This window comes from Lampetra fluviatilis, chromosome 2 (assembly GCF_964198595.1).
Source record: "Lampetra fluviatilis chromosome 2, kcLamFluv1.1, whole genome shotgun sequence".
In the NCBI taxonomy this organism is placed as follows: domain Eukaryota; kingdom Metazoa; phylum Chordata; class Hyperoartia; order Petromyzontiformes; family Petromyzontidae; genus Lampetra; species Lampetra fluviatilis.
Window position 1 is genome coordinate 12,672,292 of NC_136276.1, and position 27,152 is coordinate 12,699,443.

A 27,152-nucleotide genomic window follows, 5' to 3' on the forward strand; every position below is an offset into this window, starting at 1 on the left:
GGTAGTTTACCGTCTTTCTCCACTTCCATGGTGAATCTGATAGATGGGTGTCTAGAATTGATGTGGTCCAAGAAGTGGTTCAATGCTGGGAGGCCATGTGGCCAGATGACGAAAGTGTCATCCACATATCTCTTCCACAGGGAAGGACGCAGGGTGGATGTCTGGATGGCGTCTGATTCAAACTTTTCCATGAAAATGTTGGCTATAACTGGTGACAAGGGGGAGCCCATAGGGGTACCCTCATTCTGTTTGTAGAAGGTGCCATTCCAGGTAAAATAGGTGTTGGTGAGGCAATGCCTAACCAGCGCAGGTACATCAGAATTCAATCCCTGTTGGACTAAGTCCTCAATTATTGTTAGGGTGTCCGGTACTGGGACTTTGGTAAACAAAGATACTACATCAAAGCTGACGAGAATGTCATCAGGAGATAGTACCATGTCCTTAACCATAGAGACTGCCTCTTCGGCAGTACTCAACTCAACCCAATTAGTCTCTATGGTTAAGGACATGGTACTATCTCCTGATGACATTCTCGTCAGCTTTGATGTAGTATCTTTGTTTACCAAAGTCCCAGTACCGGACACCCTAACAATAATTGAGGACTTAGTCCAACAGGGATTGAATTCTGATGTACCTGCGCTGGTTAGGCATTGCCTCACCAACACCTATTTTACCTGGAATGGCACCTTCTACAAACAGAATGAGGGTACCCCTATGGGCTCCCCCTTGTCACCAGTTATAGCCAACATTTTCATGGAAAAGTTTGAATCAGACGCCATCCAGACATCCACCCTGCGTCCTTCCCTGTGGAAGAGATATGTGGATGACACTTTCGTCATCTGGCCACATGGCCTCCCAGCATTGAACCACTTCTTGGACCACATCAATTCTAGACACCCATCTATCAGATTCACCATGGAAGTGGAGAAAGACGGTAAACTACCATTCTTGGATATTCTGTTTAAGAGGAGGCTTGACGGATCCTTGGGACATTCTGTCTACAGGAAAGCCACCCACACAGATTCCTACCTGAAACCGGATTCCCACCACCACCCATCTCAAAAGAATTCTCTCATCAAAACGCTATACCACAGAGCCCATGGCATTTCTGACCAACACCACCTGACTGATGAATTAAGACATGTACATCGGGCCCTCAGGATGAACGGATACTCTGACCGTACTATCCACCAAGCTGTCTCTCCCACCACACAGAAACAACCACATGAAACTCCGACCAAAACTATCACGTTACCATACATAGCAGGCGTGACCAAAAAGATCTCCAAAATTCTAAACAAACATAAGATCCAAGTCCGATTCAGCACAGTGCATAAAATCCGTGATCTGATTCCATCTGTGAAGGATGTCGTTCCTGACTTACAGTATCCTGGAGTCTACAAATTGAGTTGCATTTGTGGTGATTGCTACATTGGAGAAACAAAACGTCATGTTGCTGATCGTGTCCGCGAGCACAAGTCAGATCTGAAACACGGCAGAACTGATTCTTCGGCCGTTGCCGATCATTGCTACAACTCGGCGGGCTCTCATGAAATTGTCTTTTCCGAGACCAAGGTTCTCTGCAAGCCTCCTGGCTACCATCAAAGGTTTGTACACGAAGCCATACAAATATACAAACACAGACATAATTTCAACCGTGATGATGGGTACAAACTCAGTAATCACTGGAAAGATGTTATTAACCACGCAAAAAAGACTTAATTACACTTTTTGGACCATCTTATCTGACAGGCACTATTTTAATTTACTTCACCGAGTGTTAACATCCCCAGTTATTTTTAACAGTACTCTCTTCATTTTTCAGCCTGCATTGGTATAAACATGGGCATTTTCGTTCCTTTGTTCTATCATGTGTATCAGACCTCCCCTCCCCCCTCTCTGTCCATTGTGTTGGCGTGCGCAGCAGCCGCGTCCAAGCCGTCGCCAAATTTTTTGTTGGCTCCCTCCCCCTCCCACCCCCCTCCCTCCCGATACGTTTCCATTCATTGGCTACCACATTCTGATGAACTCCCCCCCCCCCTCTCCTCCCCCCCTTCAACTTGCTTATAAGGGATTACATCTTGAATCATTGCTTCACTTGATGCAGCTAATCTGGCTGTGACGGTCCCACCTGATGACGGAGACTTGTGTTGCCTCCGAAACGTCGTGAATTTTATTTTTGTTTTGTTTTATTTTACTTTCATTACTTTTAATGTTTTACCTACGTGACTTTACCGAAAAAACCTGAGAATATGAATCATTGCAGTCACGAAAGCTTCAAATCTAGAATCAATTTGTAGACTCCAGGATACTGTAAGTCAGGAACGACATCCTTCACAGATGGAATCAGATCACGGATTTTATGCACTGTACTGAATCGGACTTGGATCTTATGTTTGTTTAGAATTTTGGAGATCTTTTTGGTCACGCCTGCTATGTATGGTAACGTGATAGTTTTGGTCAGAGTTTCATGTGGTTGTTTCTGTGTGATGGGAGAGACAGCTTGGCGGATAGTGCGGTCAGAGTATCCGTTCATCCTGAGGGCCCGATGTACATGTCTTAATTCATCAGTCAGGTGGTGTTGGTCAGAAATGCCATGGGCTCTGTGGTATAGCGTTTTGATGAGAGAATTCTTTTGAGATGGGTGGTGGTGGGAATCCGGTTTCAAGTAGGAATTTGTGTGGGTGGCTTTCCTGTAGACAGAATGTCCCAAGGATCCGTCAAGCCTCCTCTTAAACAGAATATCCAAGAATGGTAGTTTACCGTCTTTCTCCACTTCCATGGTGAATCTGATAGATGGGGGTCATCATGGATAAAGATTCATACAACAACAAAATCCTGGACCTGCTTAATGATGGGAGTTACTCCAAAATTAAAAACGATCCCACTAAAAGCCTAACGACAAAAACCAACAGTATCATCACGAGTTCGACTTCCCTAATCGAACCAAGCAAACGTCCCTCTCTAAAACCATCGGCGGCAAGACCTCCCAGACTCTATGGTCTTCCCAAAATCCATAAAGAAGGCACCCCGCTACGACCCATCGTGTCGACGATAAACTCTCCGACGTACAAACTAGCCCGTTTTCTATCAGATACTCTGCTCCCCTTCACAGGCAAGACCTCTTCGGCAGTACTCAACTCAACCCAATTAGTCTCTATGGTTAAGGACATGGTACTATCTCCTGATGACATCCTCGTCAGCTTTGATGTAGTATCTTTGTTTACCAATGTTTACCAAAGTCCCAGTACCGGACACCCTAACAATAATTGAGGACTTAGTCCAACATGGATTGAATTCTGATGTACCTGCGCTGGTTAGGGATTGCCTCACCAACACCTATTTTACCTGGAATGGCACCTTCTACAAACAGAATGAGGGTACCCCTATGGGCTCCCCCTTGTCACCAGTTATAGCCAACATGTTCATGGAAAAGTTTGAATCAGACGCCATCCAGACATCCACCCTGCGTCCTTCCCTGTGGAAGAGATATGTGGATGACACTTTCGTCATCTGGCCACATGGCCTCCCAGCATTGAACCACTTCTTGGACCACATCAATTCTAGACACCCATCTATCAGATTCACCATGGAAGTGGAGAAAGACGGTAAACTACCATTCTTGGATATTCTGTTTAAGAGGAGGCTTGACGGATCCTTGGGACATTCTGTCTACAGGAAAGCCACCCACACAAATTCCTACTTGAAACCGGATTCCCACCACCACCCATCTCAAAAGAATTCTCTCATCAAAACGCTATACCACAGAGCCCATGGCATTTCTGACCAACACCACCTGACTGATGAATTAAGACATGTACATCGGGCCCTCAGGATGAACGGATACTCTGACCGCACTATCCGCCAAGCTGTCTCTCCCATCACACAGAAACAACCACATGAAACTCTGACCAAAACTATCACGTTACCATACATAGCAGGCGTGACCAAAAAGATCTCCAAAATTCTAAACAAACATAAGATCCAAGTCCGATTCAGTACAGTGCATAAAATCCGTGATCTGATTCCATCTGTGAAGGATGTCGTTCCTGACTTACAGTATCCTGGAGTCTACAAATTGAGTTGCATTTGTGGTGATTGCTACATTGGAGAAACAAAACGTCATGTTGCTGATCGTGTCCGCGAGCACAAGTCAGATCTGAAACACGGCAGAACTGATTCTTCGGCCGTTGCCGATCATTGCTACAACTCGGCGGGCTCTCATGAAATTGTCTTTTCCGAGACCAAGGTTCTCTGCAAACCTCCGGGCTACCATCAAAGGTTTGTACACGAAGCCATACAAATATACAAACACAGACATAATTTCAACCGTGATGATGGGTACAAACTCAGTAATCACTGGAAAGATGTTATTAACCACGCAAAAAAGACTTAATTACACCTTTTGGACCATCTTATCTGACAGGCACTATTTTAATTTACTTCACCAAGTGTTAACATCCACAGTGTTTAACAGTAATCTCTTCACTGTTCTTTGATCACCGCTCGCCACGTTTCCATTCATTGTGTTGAGCACTACGTGATGTCTTTGATCACCGCTCGCCCTCCGTCCCGGCGCGTCTCCATTCATTGTGTTGAGCACTGCGTGCAGTCTTTGATCGCCGCTCGCCCTCCGTCCCGACACGTCTCCATTCATTGTGTTGAGCACTGCGTGCAGTCTTTGATCACCGCTCCTCCTCCCTCCCGATACGTTTCCATTCATTGGCTACCACAGCCTGATAAGCTCTCCCCCCCCTCTCCACCTCTCTTCAACTTGCTTATAAGGGATTACATCTTGAATCATTGCTTCACTTGATGCAGCTAATTCGGCTGTGACGGTCCCACCTGATGACGGAGACTTGTGTTGCCTCCGAAACGTCGTGAATTTTATTTTGTTTTGTTTTATTTTACTTTCATTAATTTTAATGTTTTTACCTACGTGACTTTACCGAAAAAACCTGAGAATATGAATCTTGAAAGACAATTTCGAGCACAGGGGAATGCCTACATATTTAGGGTGAGTCCAGAGCCACAATAAAAGGAGAAGAAATATGGACCATGGCACGTTATTAAAGCAACGATAACAATCAAAATCAAGTTGATGTCACAGCCAAACCTCGCCAGCACTCTCTACCCTCCGCCAGATCCAGCAGCTGCTGCACAGTCAACACGCAACCCCCAAGATCTGCCCCGGCAGTATCCCTCCACCATCTCCTCTGAGTTCTTCCTCCTTGGACTCCGGATCGGTGGGGAGCACAGCAATAATAATGCACTGAAACTGCACCCATTTCTCCCTGTAACCCCAATCATCGCCTCAGATGTTGGTCACAGGCAGAATCCCCCGTAGGATACTTGAGGTCGATGGCCAACACGGGCGCTCATCGTCAGTAAAATCGCTCACCCCATTCCCCAGATCCTCCTGCTGCCTCTTGAGCTGCTCCATCATGGCCTGGAACTCACGGTCCTTCTTGTCGGCCTCCTGCATGGTGGCCTGGTTCTGCTCCTCGTAGGCCATGGCTACCACGGCCAGGATGAGGTTGATGAGGTAAAAGGAGCCCAGGAAGATGACCACCATGAAGAAGATCATGTACGGCTTGCCAGCTGCCCTCAGAGTCTGGGAGGGGACAGAATGCAAGGCGACATTCAGCTGTGCAAGGGGAAGAAGTGGCGAATGCTGAAGATACACCGTCACGTTGAGTAGCGTCGGTGAAACACGGCAACGTTTTACCCCTCAGTAGCAATTGTGCATCACCCCATTTGGCAAGCATCTCTGATCAATGTCATCGTCATCATCATCCCTATTGACGTCATCAATGTCATCAACAACACTGTCAGCACTACCATCATCACTGTTGTTGTTATTATCCTCACCACCACAACCACCACCACCAGCACCACCACAATAATGATCCTTATAATCATCATCACCAGTCATCCTCAGAGAATATATTATTTTGATCATCACCACCATCATTATGTTCCAGGCATGGTGGTGGTGTTAGTGTACATCTGTCATCCAGTACAATAAGTCCTTGCTTAACGCGTGTTCACACAACGCGTTTTCACTATAACACGGTTCTCCCATGAGGGAACACTTTTCGCACAACACGGAATGTGCCCATTATAAAGCGGTTTCTGAGTGGTCGATGACGAACTACGTTGCTGAGCTTCACAGCAGAGATTTTTTATTTTGCTTAACGTGGCACTTTTCAGGAACGCACCTACCACGTTAAACGAGGAATGACTGTATGTATTTTTAGGTTCAGTGTCACACCAAATATGCAATGCTCTGATGTGGCCAGCAGATGGAAGTACAGCAAGTAGGCTGCTGACCAACCTGTACGATTAATTTCGTGTAATTTCCTCAAAATGCATGGGTTTTCTCCAAATACTCCCATTTCCTCTCCAATGCAGAATCTTAAACGCACAAAAATGGCAATCATTGTAACAGACAGCCTTGCTGATAACGAGTTCTACACTCGGCAAGGCAGTCCTGAACAGATACATCCACAGCTGCCATATCTTCACCTCAATCCGTACCATAATTGGAACTACGTAAACAAAAAAACGGGCAACTGCCTTTACCAGCTGGTAGAGGTTCTCCCAGTAGTCCTGCGTCATGAGGCGGAACAGCGACAGGAAGGCCCAGCTGAAGGTGTCGAAGCTCGTGTAGCCGTAGTTGGGGTTGCGGCCTCCCTTGATGCAGACGAACTTCTCTGGGCAGGAACTACACACGGGGGTGGGTGATGACGAGCATTGGCGGGTGGGTCGAGGCCTCGACAAACTTTGCTCGACAGCTGCGACGGTGTTCTCAACAATGTTGTTGTGACAGAAAAATAATAAAATTATAAAATATTTTTTTTTCTATCTACATGGCTCTACGGAAAGACCCAAAAAATATGAATTCTTGCAGTCACGGAAGCTTTAAGTCAATGTTGTGACATTTACTTGCACGGTCTATTTACATCGACAGTGCCGTACAATTTTGCGGATGGCGTTTGTGCCCAGGCGTGACCAACTCCATCTTTCCGGTGCTCTCACACCAGTCTACTCTATAGCTTCGCAATGGCCACCTCTCCACATACTCTCTTACACCAAGATGTCTTGCTCCCTGGCACAACGGTCTATTTAAGATATCTGAAATATATCCCTCATGCATACGCATTTAAGACCTCCAAATGGATTTGCATTCAAATCCCCCATTTTGCCTTCTGTCCATACTATCCAACTTAGCCATTCATTCTTAATTAAGAAACCTCTCTACATGAAATCCCATAGTCATGCCATAACAACCCACTTTAAGCATTTCTCCAGTAATATCACAGACTCCAACAATATTGCTTCTCTTAAAACTGCTTTCCTCCGCGTGATGAAGACCGCTTGTGTTGCGATCGAAACCTCATGGGTTTTTTGCTTTTGTTATTTTACATTTTTTTATTTTAATTTTATTTTCTATATACGTGACTTTACCGAAAGAACCAAGAATATGCTTTCCTCCAAATCGAGTTTCCTCAATTGAAGGTAACGCATCCCTTGATTGGTGGGTCGGCAATCAGAGCTGAGAGCCACTGGCATCCGGCTGAGAAACTGGAGAAGTGGACTTACACAGCTGCACAAATATGACTTCACCGAATGGATCCTACACTCATTGGAATCAGACAAGAAATATATGAAAAGCCACCATAATTGAAGTACCCCTAGGTATTGGCTTCAAAAAGAGGAGTTTGAGACATTGGTAAGATGCATATGAGTTATTGATCAAAGATGGCTCTCAACCTCACTGACAATTTTTAGAATCCAACGGCCCTCGCCCCTCCTCACTCTAGCCTGGCTGAACGACTCTTCTCCATTGTCTGAAAAAACATCTCCCCAGAAGGCACATCCCTTACTTGTCCTGGGTTTTACTCCCAGGCAGCCACGAGCAGCTAGTAGGGTTCCAGACATAGGCATCTCCAACATTTGATCAAGGTTTTCAAGATTAATAAGCTACCTAAACAATTTCTAGACTCCCTGAAAACTCGCTGGAAACAAGTTCACCATGCAGCTTCTCAAGATCCAGTCTGGGAGAACCAGATATCAGAATCCCCTTGGACTTCAAATGAACCCTGAGAGATGCCCTATCAAGATGTTGTCTATGTCGAATGACTTAGGCTGTCTACAAGCATGTGGTCGATTTCCTTCACTGCCTTTCCAGCAGTGGACATCCAGGTCACGCAGTAGAGGTCAGAACTCTTCAACCAGGAGCCAGTGATGCTCACATCGCAAGCTATCTAGAAGTGGTATTTCAGACGCCAGACCCATGGAGACCGATACTGATAACCAACATTATCCGCACCATTAGAACCAATGAAGTCACTGGGTGTCGCATTGCCCACGTATCAGTGGAAATTCTAGACTCAGTGGCGCCCGTCTCCTCTCTGGGCTGCCGTACAGAAGCCATTTTATGACTTCATCAAGTACCAGCCCTGTGTATTGCAGTATGATGCCATTTCTTGCCGTGCATAACTGTGGATCTGTGTGGCGATTCATCCGCCTGACTAGGCGCCATTCTAGCTAGCCAAGCACGAACACTTGCAGGTGATAATCCTCTGGTTCAGAGGGGACCTGAAGCTCACGAAAGGGAAGGTCCACTTCATAACCTGAGTAGGCCCACTATAACCACTACCCGGTCATGTTTAATGATGGTTAACCCATTTATATTGATCATGTTCTCATTTCAGGTCCCCCCCTTGTTTTACCAGACTCCTCAAGACAGCCGTGAGCCAGCGTTTGCTATATCTCGGGTTACACCATCATTGTTAGTAGCTGCCCCCCCCCCCCCCAAAGGCTGACGACCGTTCCAATCAAACATATTCTTCTGTGCGTGTTGTAAAATGTGTAACTGCGTTTGTGTAAAAGTGCACGAATGCACGATTGGACACATCAGGGTCAGCTTGCTGCATGGGCGTGGGCAACGTGCCACCGGGTGCCGATAAATTGCGTTAAATGCCTCGCCACTGCGCGGCTGCGCAAAGTTGGGATTTCAGTTATGAGAGGGTTCACTTGAGGCCAGAGTAAATAATTAGATTATCATCGATCGTTGAAGGATAGCGTTTATACTCACCCAGCATCGGATCCATTTCCACACAGGAGAGCATCCTTATGCCCTTCCAGTTTGTACTGATTATCTGCAAGGAACAGTTTAACGGGAACAAGTCGGCACGATTAAGCTCATCCACGCCCACGAATGTCTCCGCCTGCCCTTCACATTCAAATATTTATCCTGTGGTGTCACATAGCTTAGATCCACGTCACAGCTTAATCCCGTATCCTGTGTCCGAGAAAACAAATGTTACGGATTCAAGGGGCAAATTCATTGGAAATGATATACGTAAATGAATACTGGCCCACATACTGCCATAGGTGGGGGTGGCCAAACATCCCAATGCAGGGACCTTCCTGCAAACGTGTAGCTTGCCAAGGGTAAATATCTGGCAATATTTTATTATGAATATTATGTAACAGCACTGCACCAACGTCATTGCACTCAGTCGACCATTGTCTCTGGCTTGTGAGTCAAACATGAATGACACAATGCATGATTTAAGAGCACCTGCCAAAAGTACTGCAGCACCGATTAGCACAATACACAACAATTGAGTGGATATCAGAATTTCGTGCCAAGACGAGGGGGAGGGAGTGCTTTTCAAGCGACATGCGTGCGCCCGTGACTGAGGCTCCAGGCAGCGTCCTTGCCCAGAGGATTTCATGTGAAGATACAGCCACGGAAGCTTCTCTGTGCTAAGTCAGAGTGAGACCCAGCCTCTCTCTCTCTCTGGGTACAGTAGAGACATATACAAAGATCCCCCATGTAGACTTTAACAGACTGTTGGGGCAAGTGGTGTTAGGCAAGCACCTATGAAGGCCGGCACGGCACACGAGGGGGTGGGTGGCCAACACCACCACGTGGAATACCCAGATTCTCAGTGAGCAATGCACGATAGAGCTGGGGAACAGAGGGGCAGTCACATGTTTATGGTTCTGGTTGTACGAGCAGCTAATGGTTCCTGGTGGTTAATGGTTAGATTACAGATAGGATCCACATACGTTTTCTCTCCACTTCTTCCCAAACAAGAGAAGTTGTACGCTTGAATTACATTAAATCTACTCAACTGCTGGCTACATGACTCGGTACTGGGCCTACTGTTCACGCGTTACTGTGTATTGGCATGATCAGCAATCATGTCACCTCGCTAAAATTACAAACATGCGGATTCAAATATGCAATGATTTCACTGTGTAACAAAAAAAATGTTCCTGGGTACTGTTATTTTCCAATTACTTATGCCTCAAAAGTACATAAAATGGCTATTATTCCCCATTAACTTTGCTTTTGTGACCAGGAGAGAAAACGTGGTGTGCATTTGTGTCATTCCTTCACGTAAAGTCCTGGTCACAAAAGCAAAGTTTGTGGGGAATAATAACCATTTTCTATACTTTTGAGGCAGAAAATAACACTTACTACCCAGGAACAAAAATCGTGTTACATGGTGAATTTTTTGTTGAGAATTTTGTTGAACACGACTAGACACCCACAACGCCCACAGTCGCGGCGCCCCTGCAGGGGTGATGGACGATAGTGGGGGGGGGGGGGGGGGCAGCATCCGCTATCCTTCCTGGCCCCCTGGCACTTAGCGATATCAACGGTCTGTGTTGCAACGGCCGCATCGACGATGTGGGATCGCGGAACCAAGAGCCCATCGCTCCGACAAGGGCCTTGCCTTCGTTGTTGACGTAGTTCTCCCAGTTGAAGGGCTCGACGGTCTCGTTGAACTCCGTGACGTTGGTCTGGTTGGCAATCGGCAAGAGGATGCACTTGTGCCGCAGGTTCCCCATGAAGAGCTGCAGGCCGATGAGCGCGAACACGCTCAGGCAGAACACGGTGAGGATCATCACGTCCGACAGCTGCTTCACCGCCTGGATGAGGGCACCTACGATCGTCTTTAGACCTGAGGATGGTGGGGGGGGGGGGTGATGTGGGAGAGTGGGGAGATGATGGGAGCCGTCGAGGAAATGGGAGAGTTGGGACGTAGGGGATACATTAGGAGTGCCATGGCTGGCGTGTACCCTCATTGCCTCTGCACAGCCCCCGCTCGGCTTCCATGACCGGGCGTTGCCGGCGGTGGTCATGGCTGCTTGCATCGCAGTGAAAATGGGAGATGGGCGTTGGTGCTTTTGCGATCGAATCGTATATCGCGGTGCGTTTCCCCCAGGTTCAGCTACGTGGCGGAGACGGAGCCGCGTGATCGCAAGTGTGCAGTCCACAGCTCCCACATCCCAATTGGTGAAATCTGCTGCTGAAAACTTTCGTTGTTCAGGGGGTGTACGATTAACCCCGTGGAGGGCTGCACACAGCATGCCTCGCGTTGGTGACCCGCTTCATGATAACGGGCCGGCGGAGAGCGCAAGACGCGCACCGCACAGTTGCGCACCAGTGAATGGCAGCATTTGCTTCGCCGGACCGCCAAACTGACGGTTTTACTTTGTAACCGGCGTCGCGCTCGGCGCCGTTGCGTCTGAACGCGGCGGCCATTTTCCCATTCGCGTGAGCACAATGGCATGATGCAGACAAAGCTCCGAACCTTAACGCGTCAGACTTGCAGCGTATTACCCACCGCGTCTACCAAAGGCAGATACAGCGTTGCATTTGCAGGGATTCGTCAAGCTCTCTGCGCTGCAGTTTAACGTTCTTCTCAGCCATGATGTCATGCGGCTCCGTACAAGTTTGAACGTACATTGTACACACCTGTATAAGCATACGCGCTATACGAGGCTTAAGAGGCTTAGTGACTGAGTGGAGATGCTTCGCCGGGTGCCCGCGTTGCCACCCGGCGCAGGCACTGAACTGCGCGTGGCGCGAGGCGGCTCGAACAAACAGAAGTGCTCGGTGATTTACGATAAACAAATAAAATCCTGCCGTCGCATGGGTAAAAAACGAGGCTCATCACATACAGTATTCGCAAGGTGTCAGACCACATTTGGGATCACAGTCCGAGGTTTAGATCGGCTATTGTCGGCTCTGCTTGAGAATAAACAATGGTGACTGGGGTAAGGGGAGCTACGGATCAATCAAGTGCGTGTGCCAAAATCATTAAAGATTTCTAAACCAATCGAAACCATGGGAAATATCATCGTGTGCGTGTGTTAGGCATGAGCTGCGGCTGGGTTTTTTAAAGCGAACGATAAAATAAATATATTCAGCTTTTTTGCATAAAAATGTATTCAAGTAACTTACCATGTTCCAAAATGTAATTGCTTCTCTTTAACGGCCTCTACTGACATGTGCTGTGACTTAAGTGTCGTTTTAAAAGCAGTGTCCTCATGATAAATGATTGGATAGAATTGATCATACGTAGCTTTATTCACTTGAAAACTTATTTACTGCACCTTAAATGACAACATCGTTATCCTGTCCTTAAAAAAACCTCGTCAAATACTCAACACTTATTTGAATAACAAAGTGAATTGCAGGCGCGCTGTGTGTGGAAGTGCAATGATTGACTGGTTTAGAATGCTCATGTGATTTAGGCACTCATTTCTGACCGGTCAAAAGACCTCCTAAGTTGATCAAGGTCAATAAGTCATCACTCGACGACCATTGGTTACTTGCCAGGGTGATACGAACTGCCCCACCTGACACGCGCCCAGTTCTCCGTGTTAGCCGCCGACACCAACACAGCACGATAATTGGGGGCATTCCCCTTTTTCAAAACATAATTTCTGCAGACCCGGCAAAGACACGAATCATCGATCGCATTGCCCCTCAGCCACTCGGTTTCACCGTGCCCACCCACAAAAGCGACACCTTTTGCAAATATGTAATCACGGCCGATGAAACAAAAAAAAGAAACGGGCAAGTGGCAGCGGGTGGGTGGGGGGTTAAGGTTTAAGGAGGGTTGCGTTTGGCATCAGCTGCGCAGCGTACTCGTGTGAGTTCAGTTTGCTTGCGAATGGGGATGGTGTGTGGGAAACATTCATCCCGGCCATGGGGAGGGGGTGGGGGGGGGGGAGACCACCAAGCCTCCACCACCACCACCACCACTCCACCGCCATCGCCCATTCCCAAGAGCTCCGTGTGCCGCATGAAGTTCATAAAAAAAAAATGGAAGCAGCCTATGAACGCCTGCATGCTCTGTCATGCCTGAGAATGGGCCCCTCCGTTTCAGGCAGAACCGTTACAGAAATAAAAAAAAACAGTGCCTAATTTGATAAATGAACCAAATGAGGGCCGGTGCCTTCCAATTCAATCAAAGTGGGGTTTCTCTCCCCCTCCCCCCCTCAAATGTTAGCATTGTGGTTGAGCTCGAAATGGCCCGTTTTGTAAGTGGAGATCTCTGTTGTTCCAAATTCAGTTGTTACCCACGTAGTGGCGTGTGATACGCACTGATCACGTGACCGACGCGTTCATCCTATGTTCGTACCGCGGAAAGTTACGTGCTCATTTTGACCACTGCATGCGCACGTATTTTGTGTCGCAGTAACCATGGTAGTGGTGACATGGGTATCTATATAGATTGGAATAACTCGTGTAAATTGAATCGTACGCTCGTGTGCACGTAATATAGTTGTTCGCTCACTCATTAGTTACGTTTACTTTAATTTTACCGGTTAGGTTTCCAGGTTGTTCCGTGTGCAATTCTGCGCGACGTCCAATAACAACCGCCGGCGAAGAACACCGCAGTACGACCTGACAACTCATCGAAGAGCTACTTCTTTTGAAGCCTCCTCTTCTTGGGTGCGAATCATTGTTTGTGCGGTTATGTTCGCAACAGGTTATCATCTTGCACGTGCTCACACCAGTCCCGTGCTGCTTGGCTTGACGCCAGGGAGCATCACACGCCACTACCTCGCTTTTTTTGGCAGTCAGTACCAGCGATTTCCGATGCCCCTTAGTTTCTGCAAGGCTCCTGAGCATTCTCTCTCCACACGCGCACTGTCAATGTCCCATGCACAGTATACATACGTTAAACTCCAAGGCTGAATAAAAAGTACTAAACCTGTCCATTATTTGCCCTGACACACTTCCCATCCGGTCGCCTGACGCAGGGTGTAAACAAATAATGTCAGCTTTAGTAACAAGACGAGGACGACGAGGACAACAACAACAACGGCGACAATAGCTCCAGCGCAGCAGCAACAACGTCTGGGCCTTTTCTCAAGATAACTCTTCTTGGTCACATTTCCTTTCAGTCTGAGCAGCCGTGGGCATTTAACCCGACGCTCACCTGGAATAACGGAGATGGTTTTGAGGGCTCGGAGAACCCTGAACGTTCTCAAGGCCGAGACATTGCCCAAGTCGACAAATTCCGTGACGTATCTGCACCGGTCGGAAAGCGAACAACCACGCACGCGGTGTCAGCAGAACATTGCGATACGAATTTACAAAGAGTCCCATACGCCACGGTAGCTCGAAACCTGCAACGTGGCAGGAGAGAGGCATGTTATGGGAAGGTGGACAGAAGAAAACTTAAGTGCATCCCATGTATGTTGAACTCCTTTCGCACCATACGTAGCGAACCGTGCTAATCGAAGGTGCGGGGGAAAGACAACAAACTAAACACAAAAAAGCAGTTCTAAAGAAATGAGTTTTCAAGAAATTATGGCAATGAATTAAGGGAATTAGAGATGTTTCAGTCACAGCCGAAGCTGCAGACATCGTGCCGATAAACAACACACGGCACGACCCGAAAACATTGGAGAGCCACACGGCACAACGGATCAAACGTATGCAGTGGTATCACATCTTGTTGCCTGATACTTGTGCCCCACGGACGTTAGTTATTCTGCTTGGCACTTATGCTGCTGTTTGTGCATTACGCTTTAGACGGGGCTTGTGGAATGCCATGAGGAGTACCACACAACCATTATTAACACAGCGGCCCACAGGCAATGCTTCCAATGAATAGACATTGCCGTCATTTGCGATGATTCCTGTACAAAAATGTTACCCTCACTGATGTAGACATTTCTACAACAGCAGACTGGTCTGGCTCACGAATTCCACTTGTTTGTTGCGACTGAAGACTTTTGTTTATTTGTTGCGACATTTTTCTTGGATAGTTCACAAGTAAGCTATTTATTTGACCATCAACAATATTTACTCACCATTTCATAATTAACGCAGAATGTGAAATCAGATTCAATTGTTCTCGTAATTCATATGTCCATTGGCGGTACCACAAGCAACTTAACATTTCACATGAACGATTTCTAATATATTTTGGCATATCAATATTTAATCACAAGCAGAATTTGCTTCTGGGGAGCGTTGGACCAAACATACGCGGTCACACGGTGGGGGTGCGATTACGGGATTCCTGTTTGCAGAGCACCCAAACTAGACGACAGCATGAGCCGCCATTTCACATCGCACTACGCCACCAAGATAGATGGCGGCACAGTTAGTTTCACGGTCCACCAAAATACAAAGTAATCTATTAAGGCGGTAGCCACAGTCGTTCATTTCACTTCAATAAAGTTGCAATGCAAAATAATTGGTTAATTGGTGCACCTGTGCCATGAGTTTGGGAAACAGATCAAACATATTCTTTCACAATCAAGGTTTGATCAATGTACAGAACTTCATGTCAGCATATTTCTCATCAGTTACGCTGATAATAACACCTAAGCATTGGAGCAGTTAACAGCTTTCACATTTACCAATCATCTTACGCGCACACACCCACTGTATCAATTTTGCCAAGGTTATGAAAAAAAAAAGGTGTCAGTGGAAAAGTAAACGCCTCAATATAATTAATGCCAACCAATTAAATATCGCCACCTTACTCTCCCCGTCCGTACATAACACAGCAAAGGTAGGCTCCCTGGGCTAAACTGCAGTAAATACCTCACTGGCTGGCACCGTTGTAGGGCACCTATCTCAGGTTACGGGTTCAACTCATAGTCAAGCCATTTAATCATCCCTCTGCGGTCTCTTACCTCTTAGGAAGTAACATATTGTTTTCTTTAATATTCAATAATAGCCTCACTGAGTCTCAAGACAAAATATCAGGATACTGCAGTGGGATATTAGGCCAATTCCATTCAGGATCGTTTGGCTGTATGTGGGAGGAAACCGGAATACCTGGAGAAAGCTCACAGATATGAATGGATAACAACCAAATATCCATACGGATTGATTCAATCCCTCGCTGTATTTCCGTTTCCAGGCCACCTTGGGAGGTCGGTAGACTGCTTCATGCCATGTGAATGTGGAATTTTTAGCACTCGCTCAAAACTGCGCATTTGGGCGAGAGGAGCAAGTGGTCGCAGCTGAGTCACGTGGTATTCCCCTTTGGCCTGGGAGGGGGACGCGCTCAGTGTCCAACGACGAGCGACGCGATACCAACTTACGCCATGACGATGACGCAGAAGTCGAGCCAGTTCCAAGGGTCACGCAGGAATGTAAAAGGGTGAAGGCAAAACCCACGAGCCAGGATTTTCACCATGGATTCGAAGGTATAGATTCCTGTGAACGTGTATCTGGAACATCGCACCACCGGTTAAAACAGCATGTGCACACTCACTCGTAATCCACGGCGAAGTGAAAATGAATTTGCGCAACATAAAACTCGATGTTGTGTCACATTTTTAAACGAACAATAAACTTTTTCTTCTTAAAATAATACTAAAATTAATTGATTTTATACAGTGTCTAAAAATAAAAAGTTTATTTGTTATGAATTCATTCTTGAGTGGTGGTTTTGGCCAATATGTTAAACATTAAACTGCCAGGTGAATGTTGAAATAAATCCCTTATTCATTGCAATAATGTGCCACGTTTTATACAGGCTTAACCAAACAAATGACAATTATCCACAAGGCTCAGCTTGCTTGCTTGTGCAGGGAGCAGGTTACAGACCGAGTAGAATCCAATCACTTACTCCACATTCTTGGTCCAAGTGGGCGGCTCGCTCATGGTCATGAAGACACAGTTGGTTAGAATGGTGAACATTATGAATATACTGAAAAGCGTGCGTTGCCGTTAAAGAAAAACCCGTGCCTTCTGTCCAAATGCCAGCCGTCACCCAGCAAATTACCAGTGGTGAGGAAAAATGATGCAGCTTAATTCCTGTTTAATGGTGATCTTTAGCAAAATTCATAACCAAATCTGACCTCAGCGGAGAGTTCTAGAATAAATCAAGGCCCGGGCTACATTAATGAGTCGCACTGCTGTCGTTACCGTCTGCAATACATCAGCCAGGTGCACAGACTTAACTCATTCCGTGTTCATTATTGATGGCGTTAGAGGAATTGCAGATTATGAATACTCTTGCCGGACCGGCATCGAGCATCGCTTCCTCAGAATGTCCAGATAAAATTTAGAAACAATAAAATGTTCTCTCAATGTCTTGATTTTCTCATGAGGTCACAACTACAAAGTGCACCGTGGCATTTTTTTACAACTCCGAGGCTGAATGAGCAGCTGACCGCATTCTCAAACAATGAGCCTCAGCTCCTCAAGATGTGAGAAGCACTACTTTTTCTCCCGAGTCTCCCTTGAAATAGATGGCCTCAGTGGGTTCTCACTTGTTTTTAAATATAAACACGATCATGATCATCATTTTAAATGTGTTTTTTAAGTGTCTAATTAGTTCACGTCCTCAAAACTTTTGCCTTGAGGTTGAATATATTTTCATAATTACATCACCCATTGGCATTCATACATACATACCCAATTCTCACTTTGCAAATATGTGAAACGACGTATTAACTGGACTTGAATTTAATGTATTTCATAATTTATGAATATTAGCTATAGTGAAGTCCGTGACAGAAGACCTATCTTGCCTACTTGAGGGGTGGGGAACGTCCGGCCCGCGGGCCGTATAAGGCCCGCAAAATCATTTAATCTGACCTTGCCAAGGCAACCGCAGGTGGGACTCGAAATTCAATAAATCTAGGAGCAAACCTGGAAAAGCAGTTGCGAGTAGCAACATCATCAATACCAGCCAACATCACACGCCTTGCCAAAGAGAAGCAGTTCCAGCCATCACATTAGGGGCGAGTTAATTAAATGTTTGACCAAATATAACAGGCAAATCTTTAAGTTGATAATTTTGCGAATGATGTTATAAATATCCAAAATGGCCCTTGGTAAGAAACAATATTCCCCACCCCTGCCTTGAACTAATAGCAGGACTCAAAACAGCGCCTCTCTGTACACACTACATGAACTGTAAGTGCACCCCTCTCATTCTTAGGACGTACAATTTTTCCGCAAGAAAAGGATATGAATGTGTTAAAATCTTGATAGCGTATCTTCTGACGGGGTTGAATGGAGTTAAAATATACAATGCAGGTGTGGCGCTGAATCGGAAGATGGCCTTCCCTGAATTCAGGACTATAAATGTCTGAAAAGGAAACAAACACACGAGCATTATCAAGACATGTATTTGACCAAAAGATTGCCATTTCTGCAGTACTGCAGTATCTTAAACCACATTTAAACAGCATTGGCAGTAATTACACATCAATGGGCAAATGATCAGTTAAGCTGACTTGACACAAGCATTACCCAACTGTGCCAATTAAACATCAAAAGTTGCGTGTAAGAAAACAAAGTTAAAACTTTGGGCACAATATTTTCTTTGAAGAGTGCCCAAGCCAAGTTAAAATAAGGTGTGAGATTTTAGGTTTTCTGATTCCGAGAAAGACTGCAAATAAAAAGAGCCAGAGTGAAATATTTGTACCGCAGAGGGTTTTAAAAACCAGGCAGAGGCTGCCTGGTTGTGCACTTTACCAGAGTGCATCAGTTTTGTAAATGCCATCACTTTCCGTCTGCCTGTCACAAATAGATATATAAACAGATCATCCGCATCATCTTGCCATAGTCAACCCATTGTTGGATAAAGACGCCCTCACGCCATTGCCACTGCACACGGTCACGTGATGCCACAATGGCCGCTCCATCTAGTGCAGGGGTCGGGAACCTTTTTGACTGGGAGAGCCATAAAAGCCAAATATTTCTAAATATATTTCATTGAGAGCCATATAGTATTTGTAACGTATAATAAATTAAATATGTCTTACTTTTAATGCGACTTCTGGTGCTGCATGGTTTTGCTGATGGCCTTGTAGTCTGGTTCATACGTGGTGAGGTTGAGCTTCATGCAGGCGTGACCCGTGAAATTTATCTTCAAAACTAATTTCTGTTTACTTTAAAATGACACAGTATTATTAAGCAATATCACAAGTATTTTAAAATCAGTTCCAAACTGATTTATTTTTATTTTTTCAACTCAAAATTGTCTGGGAGCCATATGCCGTCACTGGAAGAGCCATATATGGCTCGCGAGCCATAGGTTCCCGACTGCTGATCTAGTGCATGAGCTGATCTTATCGCCCTCTCCCCATGGCGGTCGTCCTTTGGCTACCATTCCGTCACGGGTCTCATCCATCAGCCATCCTCCCCTCCTAGCCACGATGTGTCATGTCCAAGCGCACTAATGTTTCTTAGCAGTGAAAAGGATGTCCATAACTTTCATATGTTCTCTACGCTGCGTGTTCCGCTTCTTGTCTCAAAGTGTTATTTCAAGTGGAAGCTTTTCATCTTTTTCTTTGTCAATGATCATATTCTGAGTCACATGTAATAGCGTGTAATATACAACGATTAAAAGGTTTCTGCATTTTTGAACATGAAGGTTTTGTTCCATAGTCTTTGTCAAAAAATCGTGTTTTTTAGGATGGTCCTATATTGGGACATCTGGTCAATTCCATTCAATGGGTGTGAGAGGAAACCGGAGAAAGTGCTGAAAACCAACCCTCCCATACTCCCTGGCCACTTTGCATCCTCATGCCTCTAACACCTGGCAAGCCTTGCTGTTCACCCATTCAAGCACGATCCATGTTCAACCCAACTAAGCCTCCAAGTTGCGATGAGATCGTATGCATTCAGGGTGACTTTCTCGTAACCTTGCAGTTTAAGCTGGAGTACGTGTCCCCTGATTTTGTTTCCTACAGCATCGTCCAGCACTCAGGGCTGTGCCGCCAAATTGCCATGAAAGAAATTCACTTGGGTCCACATTACTGCTCAACCTTCCACTCAGGAATTGATCGACGTGCCTTTGCGTTTGTTGTACACATTGTACAGGTCACCACCAGGATGGGCTGGTGATCACTGAACAAAGAGTACTGCCTCGCGTTATGCAATAAAGGCCATTACAGTTTTGTGACAAAACATCCTTCACACGTGCAGCTTTTCAGGGAGATTAGACGTGACCAGCCGCAGCGCCCTTCCATAACCACCCCGTCAGCGAGGCATTTGACCGGGTGGAAAGCTCGTCGGTGAGTGTGGCCCTGCTCGATGCCAACGAGAATGGAAGCTGCCAGAACGTCACGAGTCTCATGACTCGATCGACCGATGATATCGGAAACGTTGGCACTTGGCGAGCTCCATCAGCGAAATGCCCTCACATTGAACGCACAAGCCACCGTTGACGAACCACTATGAAGAACAACTAGAAATATCCCCTAAAAAACTAGTAGCCTCCAAAGCCTGGTTCACGTGCAGTGATTTTTAGGGAGCGACACTGAACAAAGCAAAGTGATTTGCACAGAGTGTACATCTCAGTGTGCATCTATTTTCAACTGGGTAATTCAACACTAGTCATTTTGCAAAACATCTTGGCGAACCAAGAAGAGCGTCGAGTGAGAACAGAGCGATGTAATGTGACTTTCTGTGATGTCACTCTCTGATTAAATGGGTTTATGGAGGTGGCGGGGAAAGGACATCTTTCGGTCGCGTGTGGCATGACACAGAATGACGGCAGGGAGGCCGCCTCCACGGCAATCGCTCTCTTGTCACTCGGTCAAATATGAAACATGTCAGCATCGAGGGCCGAGAGCATGTCCACTACACTCGCCTGACAGCAAGAAGCGTGATCCAACACTGGCGGTCCGAAATGAGACGTGCTAATGAAGACCCTTTGCCGTCGAGGCCATAATGATGACAAACAACTGGCGCAGTATACCTAAATTAGGCATGAAAGCCACTTCCATTGGTGGGTGCCCACTCGGCACCTTTAGATATAAGTGTCGCTGATAGGGACTCCAAAGGGAGGCGTGACTTTTGGATCTTGATTTGCGCCGCGGCCATCAGACTGCGAGGGGTGTGTTGGGAGAGGTGCACGCACACAGGGAGGCGATCGCAGGGTCTCGCTACAGGTCCGAGTGTCTGCGTCGTCAGCAAAACCCCAAGCTGCAAGCTGTCGCAGTGCCAGACGCTGCCACTGCTTCTTGTATTCGATTGGATAATTTTATTTACCGGAGAGTCATAAGTCAGGTCGCATCCAGCCTCTATTCATCCCACATGCTGCCATCACACGCTCTCAAGGGCCTCCTTGCAGTGGCTCACCACCCACTCCAAATTTCCCCAGCCAGCAGTGCCATTAGTCATGTCTTGTGCATTTCAGCTCGTGTATGCACGTGTATGAATGAGTGTGTTCATGTGTGTGTAGGTGGAGTGGCAGCGCATTGGATAGCGCACTGCGCTACGAACCCGCTGACCCGAGTTCAATTACCGCTCACAACCGATAACAGCGGCAAATGTTCGAACCTGTCACGGGCATCCCCGAGGTCGACTCAACCTCAAATAAGTACCTGGGGAGACGGCATCCCGGGTGTGGTGCTGGGGACCCACCCCCTTCTGTGACGTGCCGGCCTTCATAGGTGCTTGCTAACAGCACTTGCCCCAACAGTCTGTTGAAGGCTACACGGAGGGTCTTTGTCTTTGTCGATGTGGCCTGGGTTCAATTCCCAGCTAAGGCTAACATCAGTGACGAATTTCAGAACTGGCTTTGTACCTTAAATGAGAACCTCGTGTTGTAAGCATCAGCACTGGGGAGACAAAGGTGGCCAGGCGTGATGCTGGTCACATCACCACCCCTTTGTGTTTCGATTTAAAGCTTTCGTGACTGCAGGGATTCATCTTCTTGGTTCTTTCGGTAAAGTCACGTAGAAGGGAAATAATAAAATAATCAAAATAATACACAATAAAATAATTCTCACGACGTTTCGGCCACAACGCAAGCAGCCGTCCTCAGGTGAAGAACAGGTCTGTCAGACGCTGTCTTTCTGACAGACCTGTTCTTCACCTGAGGACGGTGCATTGCGGTGTGGCCGAAACGTCGTGAGAATTATTTGATGTTTTATTTTTATTATTTTATTATTTCCCTTCTACGTGACTTTACCGAAAGAACCAAGAAGATGTTCCCACCAAGCCCCCCTTCATATTACACATTACGGGGGGGGGGGGGTGCCAGGGGAAGAATGCGTACACCGTAAGCATGACTTAACCATGTGCACAGACGCGTGACGGTGAAGTCTTGCTTACTGAGGGGGGCAGCAACGTCCCTTCCGCACCCTCCCATCTTGGCACCCTCCTGCCCAGAGGCTCACCGTGTGCTATGAACGCCCGCGTCAATCGCCCGGTTGCTGTGTATACGGAGGCTGCCGGCGGCGTGCATGACGGTTCGCGACCGCTAGACTTGCAATCTCACAGCGCGGCAGTCGAAACGACGATTGCAATCCCCCCCCCCTCCACCACCGTCCACCAAGCGATGTAAATAGGTACACCACAGTTAGTGGAACTGCCGGTCGTGTGTGGTGGGATCAAGTATGGCTCATCCCACCTCTTCCGAGAAGTCAGGCCAGTTTGTAAAAATAGACTAAATACCCTCTAGATTTGAAGCTTTCGTGACTGCAAGGATTCATACTCTTTGGTTCTGTCGGTAAAGTCACGTAGGTAAAACATTAAAATAAAATAAATGAAAGCACAGCCACTTAAGCGGTTGTGCTTTCGCTACGTTGTCCCCACCTGAAGAAGGACGCTTGTGTTGCGCCTGAAACGTCGTGATTGAATTGAGTTGTTTTCATTTATTTTATTTTAATTTTTTACCTACGTGACTTTACCGAAAAAACTAAATAGACTAAATACCCTCTAGAGGGGCTCTCTGAAGCTCCATCTCGTGGAAGGCCTACAAACAGCAGTGTTCGTAAGCGACACATTGCAGGGCCGCACATTAACTGTACTCGGGGTACATAGGTCCTTTTCACTGTTATTTGCTTACTAAAGCAATCGTGAATTTAGAATTAAAATAAAAAAGTGATTTACTTACGAATCCATCTTTGAATGTCCCTCCCCTGGCAAATCACGACAATGTGGGATGCCCCTTGCTATGAACAAGTGCCAGTCGCTGTCTAAACCTGGCCTGTGTCTGCTGTAGGATGGACTCAACCTTAAATCAATACCGGACATTGTGTGGGAACATCGGCGCTGTAGAGACAACAGCGATCAGACGTGATGCTGGCTCCAACTCACTCTCGTGCGTCACAAGGGCCTTGAAAGGAATTCGCTCGCAGCACTTACCTCTACGATTAATGTTACAGCCGTTTGTCAATCCGCTGCTGCGTGAAGGCATCCCAATGTCATCTCAGTCATGGGGGTTGTTTGGCTCGACTTCACCATGCTGGTCTAGTGCGGATTTGGTGAAGAACAGGCCAGGGTACCGGGCCGGTTCACATATCCCTCGTCGCTGATGTCAGCCGTGGCCGGCATTAATGGAACTCGGGTTTCCAGATTCGAAACGCAGTGCGCTGACCCACTGAGCCACCGCTCCACCCCCTCTAGAGCTTATATGATTAATTGTGGAAATGTTTGTTGTTTGTGTGGTGTGCGTGCATGTTTGTTTGTGAACGCATGTGGGCAATGCGTACTGCAATACGAACCCGGTGACCCAAGTTCAATTCCCCACTCACGGCCAACACCGGCGACGAATATCTGAACTGGTCCTGGGCCTCACCCTAAAATGACTACCCGGTGCAGTGTGTCAACAGCAGCACTGGTGAGACAAAGGCGGCTGCGAATGCTTCTAGCCTGTCCACCTCCTCGTGTGCTGTGCCGGCCTCAATCGGTGCTTGGTAACAGCACTTGCTCCAAAAGTTTGTTGAAGGCTACACGGGGGGGAGCTTTGTCTTTGTGCGCATGTACTGGCGCAACGTTATGAGAGCAGCACTGAGAGTAAGCCTCTGCAAAATTGGCTCGCCATCCTAACAGCACAATTTCCTGAAATAGCCCCTTCTGCAGGGACATTTATTCACATCGGTGTCCTCCGATGCACTCCACGAGGCACACATCATTACCAGCGACGCGTTGAGAACACTGGTGCGGAATGGGGATGGGTCGGTGAGGTGTGCGGCAGAAACGCTTCCTCTGAAAGTCAACGACATGGGCAAGCAAGCGGGCAATGGCAGTTCGACTCTCACCGTGCACATCAGGTGATGCCTGGGTGACCCGATTCACTCTGTTGGTTGTACTACGTGCCCGAGTATCTCTCTCCAAGTAGAATAGTTGAATTTACTTAACCAGGAAAGCCTCAACGAGTCTCAAATTGCTTTACAGGAGGGCCATGCACTGGGATGTTTGGATAATTTTCTTCAAAGGAAACGTCTTCCACGTGAGAGGGAACGGGAGTAGCGGGAGAGTCCCGCACGCGGCAGACCTGTTCACTGACCCACTCCGTTGTGCTGCCAACCACCTCTCAGTGGCAGTTTCACAAAGCGGCGTGAGCCACAAACCCATTTCCCCAAGTCGCAGGATACGCCATCATCGCCCTCACCTGTTTTTCACTATGCCATAATGAGCATGAGCAGCTGGTGCTGTTGGTGGCGACGTAAGTGTTGGTGTTAGTGGTGGTGTTAGTAGCGGTGTCGTTGATGGTGCTCGTGGTAGTGACATTGGTGGTGCTGTTGGTGGTGGTGACGTTCGTAGAGGTGCAATAGGTGGTGCTAGTGGTGCTGTTAGTCGTGGTGCTGTTAGCGGTGCCGTTGATGGTGCTGTTCGCGGTGCTCGTGATGCTATGGTCGGCATGAAGGTGGCGTCTTCTCACCTTCTGCGTGCTGTAGAAGGGATCCAGGTCTTCCAGCGGCTCGGCCACGCACTCGGACGGCATGTCGCCGTACATGAACGGCAGCGACTTGCCGACCTCCAGGTCGCTGCTGGGCTTGGGCTGGTCGTCCTCGCTCTCGAAGCCCTTGGCTTTCTTTGCCTGCTCGTGGGCCGCACGCTGCTCGATGGCGGCCAGGGACTCGGGCGTGAAGCGTCGCAGACTGTGCGGTCCAGGCGGTAACAGCACTGGGGCTGCCATCTTTTCATCCTGCGCGGATTCTCAGGCGCGCTCGCTTCCTCCGCCTGGAAATTCTGAGAACGGCGCAACGGCGAGGCGGCCACTTTAGTTTTAAGCGCCGCGTCCACTTTGCGACGCCGGCCCAGCTACGGTCATGCACGGAGTGTGACGCCTATCTATAGGCTCAGAACTGTCGGGGAGTTTCCACGCGCCTGCAAGTGTCGCGCTGGCGTGAACTTAGCGGCGGCGGCGGCACCACGGCGATAGTAGCCGGTCACGTTTTTCGAGATAATGTTTTATTCCGCTTGCACAAAGCGTTTCTTTTTTATGGGTCGGAAAAAAAAGTACACGTGTTGCAGCGTTTTCACCATTTACCATTGGGTTGGTGGTATCAACTGCAACAGCCTGTGTGAAATTAGGCCAAGCACTGAAAAAGACAAATAACTATGCCTCCAAAAGCACGTGCAGTTGATGTCAGATTAAACAATATAGTAATGAAACTATTTATGATGCGAGCATATTTCGCAATGTTCGATGGAGAACTCACAGAGCCAGAGCTCGAAGTCCATCATAAGCCAACCTGAACCAGGTGAGAGCCTGGATGGTTCAGGGTCTCAACGGGTGAGAGCCTAAACAGGTAAGAGACTTGACGGATGAGAGCCTGGAAGGGTGAGAGTCTGGACTAGTGACAGCCTGAACGAGCGAGAGGCTGAACGAGCGAGGGCCTGAACGAGTAACGCTGCTTGAAGGTGCTTGGATGCGGATTCGGCGCCAGTGCAGTGGGAAGGAGTTCCAGACCGCTAGTAGTTATGCACCAGCCATTCGTGCACAATGACAGGGAATCAATAATAACAGTTACACCTTTGATTTAACCTATTTTGTTTATATGTTAAAGTGTGTAATAGATCTGCAAGTGAACTAAAACAGAAATATGAAGACGGAGTAATATTGATACTGTTGAGTATGGGGTTAGTATAAACATCTAACTGCATTCAGCACCATATGAGTGAGATTCATGCCATTACCAATGGTCCCATACAAAGCACTTCCCAAAGCTATATTTGGCTATGTAATTAATCACATTTAGCTCAACATACGGGCACTGTATACATCACATTGCTCATTTATATTAATTCCTAACCAAACATCTAGAGATGTGTTTTTGATATTTGTAAAATGTTCTAATTGTTCACGTCTACCGCTTAACTCTGAAATCGATAAGCATACACAAGCACTTATTACAATTTATATTAAATCGATCAATTAATTACAATTAGTATTACATCGATAATTTAATTACAATTAATATTACATCGATAATTTTATTACAATTAATATTACACGGATAATTTCAGTATCTTAAAATGTCGTGCCACTTAAATGGCTAAAAAAGCTGTTTACCATACCCTAAATGTTCTGAGCATTTCATGCCAAATGCATAGCCATCACTCAGCATCTGCTCTCAAACATCAGTTGCATGCAGGTGATGGGGCTCGTATCCCGTGCACCACTATTAATAAAAATCCACGTGTAACGCTGCCAATTTCTTCGTGCCCTCAAAGTAACATATGGGTGTCACTTGGCCCTCCTGAGCCTGCATTTGCATCCTAGCGGTTATCAGAGTGCAATCTAAATTCGTATTGATCACTGACTGGGTAGCGGTTGCTGTTGGCGATGATGGAGCCTGTGATGGTAGTGGTGGAGGCGGTGATGGTAGTGGTGATGGTGGCAATGGTGGTGGCGGTGATGCTGGCGCTAATGGTGGTGGTGGCAGTGATGGTGATAGTGGCGGTTGTGGCAGTGATGGTGATAGTGGTGCAGTTGCAGGAACAATTCGAAGGTCAAACCATATTCATCAGTCTCCTAATTTACGTGTCCCAGGACATTTCAGGGACCCGAGGCCACACGGAGCTGGGAACAGCTGGGTGGCTGTTTGCAAATTATAACATAGCCTTCATACACCCTAAGAGCCAGCTGTGTTTCACTTAA

At 47.0% G+C, this 27,152-nt stretch overlaps 1 protein-coding gene across 3 annotated transcripts in view; it reads right to left on the reverse strand.

Annotated features, from left to right (window-relative positions):
* LOC144942924 (sodium channel protein type 2 subunit alpha-like) overlaps positions 1 to 27,152 on the reverse strand; it is a 100,612-nt gene that overhangs the window by 64,344 nt on the left and 9,116 nt on the right. For all 3 annotated transcript variants that reach the window (XM_078869965.1, XM_078869972.1, XM_078869955.1), the window contains exons 3-11: positions 24,927 to 25,237; positions 18,274 to 18,392; positions 16,923 to 17,012; positions 16,393 to 16,521; positions 14,265 to 14,356; positions 10,761 to 10,988; positions 9,104 to 9,167; positions 6,586 to 6,727; positions 5,402 to 5,614 (exon numbers count right to left, since the gene is read on the reverse strand). In XM_078869965.1, coding sequence (XP_078726091.1) covers positions 5,402 to 5,614; positions 6,586 to 6,727; positions 9,104 to 9,167; positions 10,761 to 10,988; positions 14,265 to 14,356; positions 16,393 to 16,521; positions 16,923 to 17,012; positions 18,274 to 18,392; positions 24,927 to 25,184 — 1,335 coding nt within the window. In that variant the 5' untranslated portion in view covers positions 25,185 to 25,237. The remainder of the gene's footprint in view (positions 1 to 5,401; positions 5,615 to 6,585; positions 6,728 to 9,103; positions 9,168 to 10,760; positions 10,989 to 14,264; positions 14,357 to 16,392; positions 16,522 to 16,922; positions 17,013 to 18,273; positions 18,393 to 24,926; positions 25,238 to 27,152) is intronic.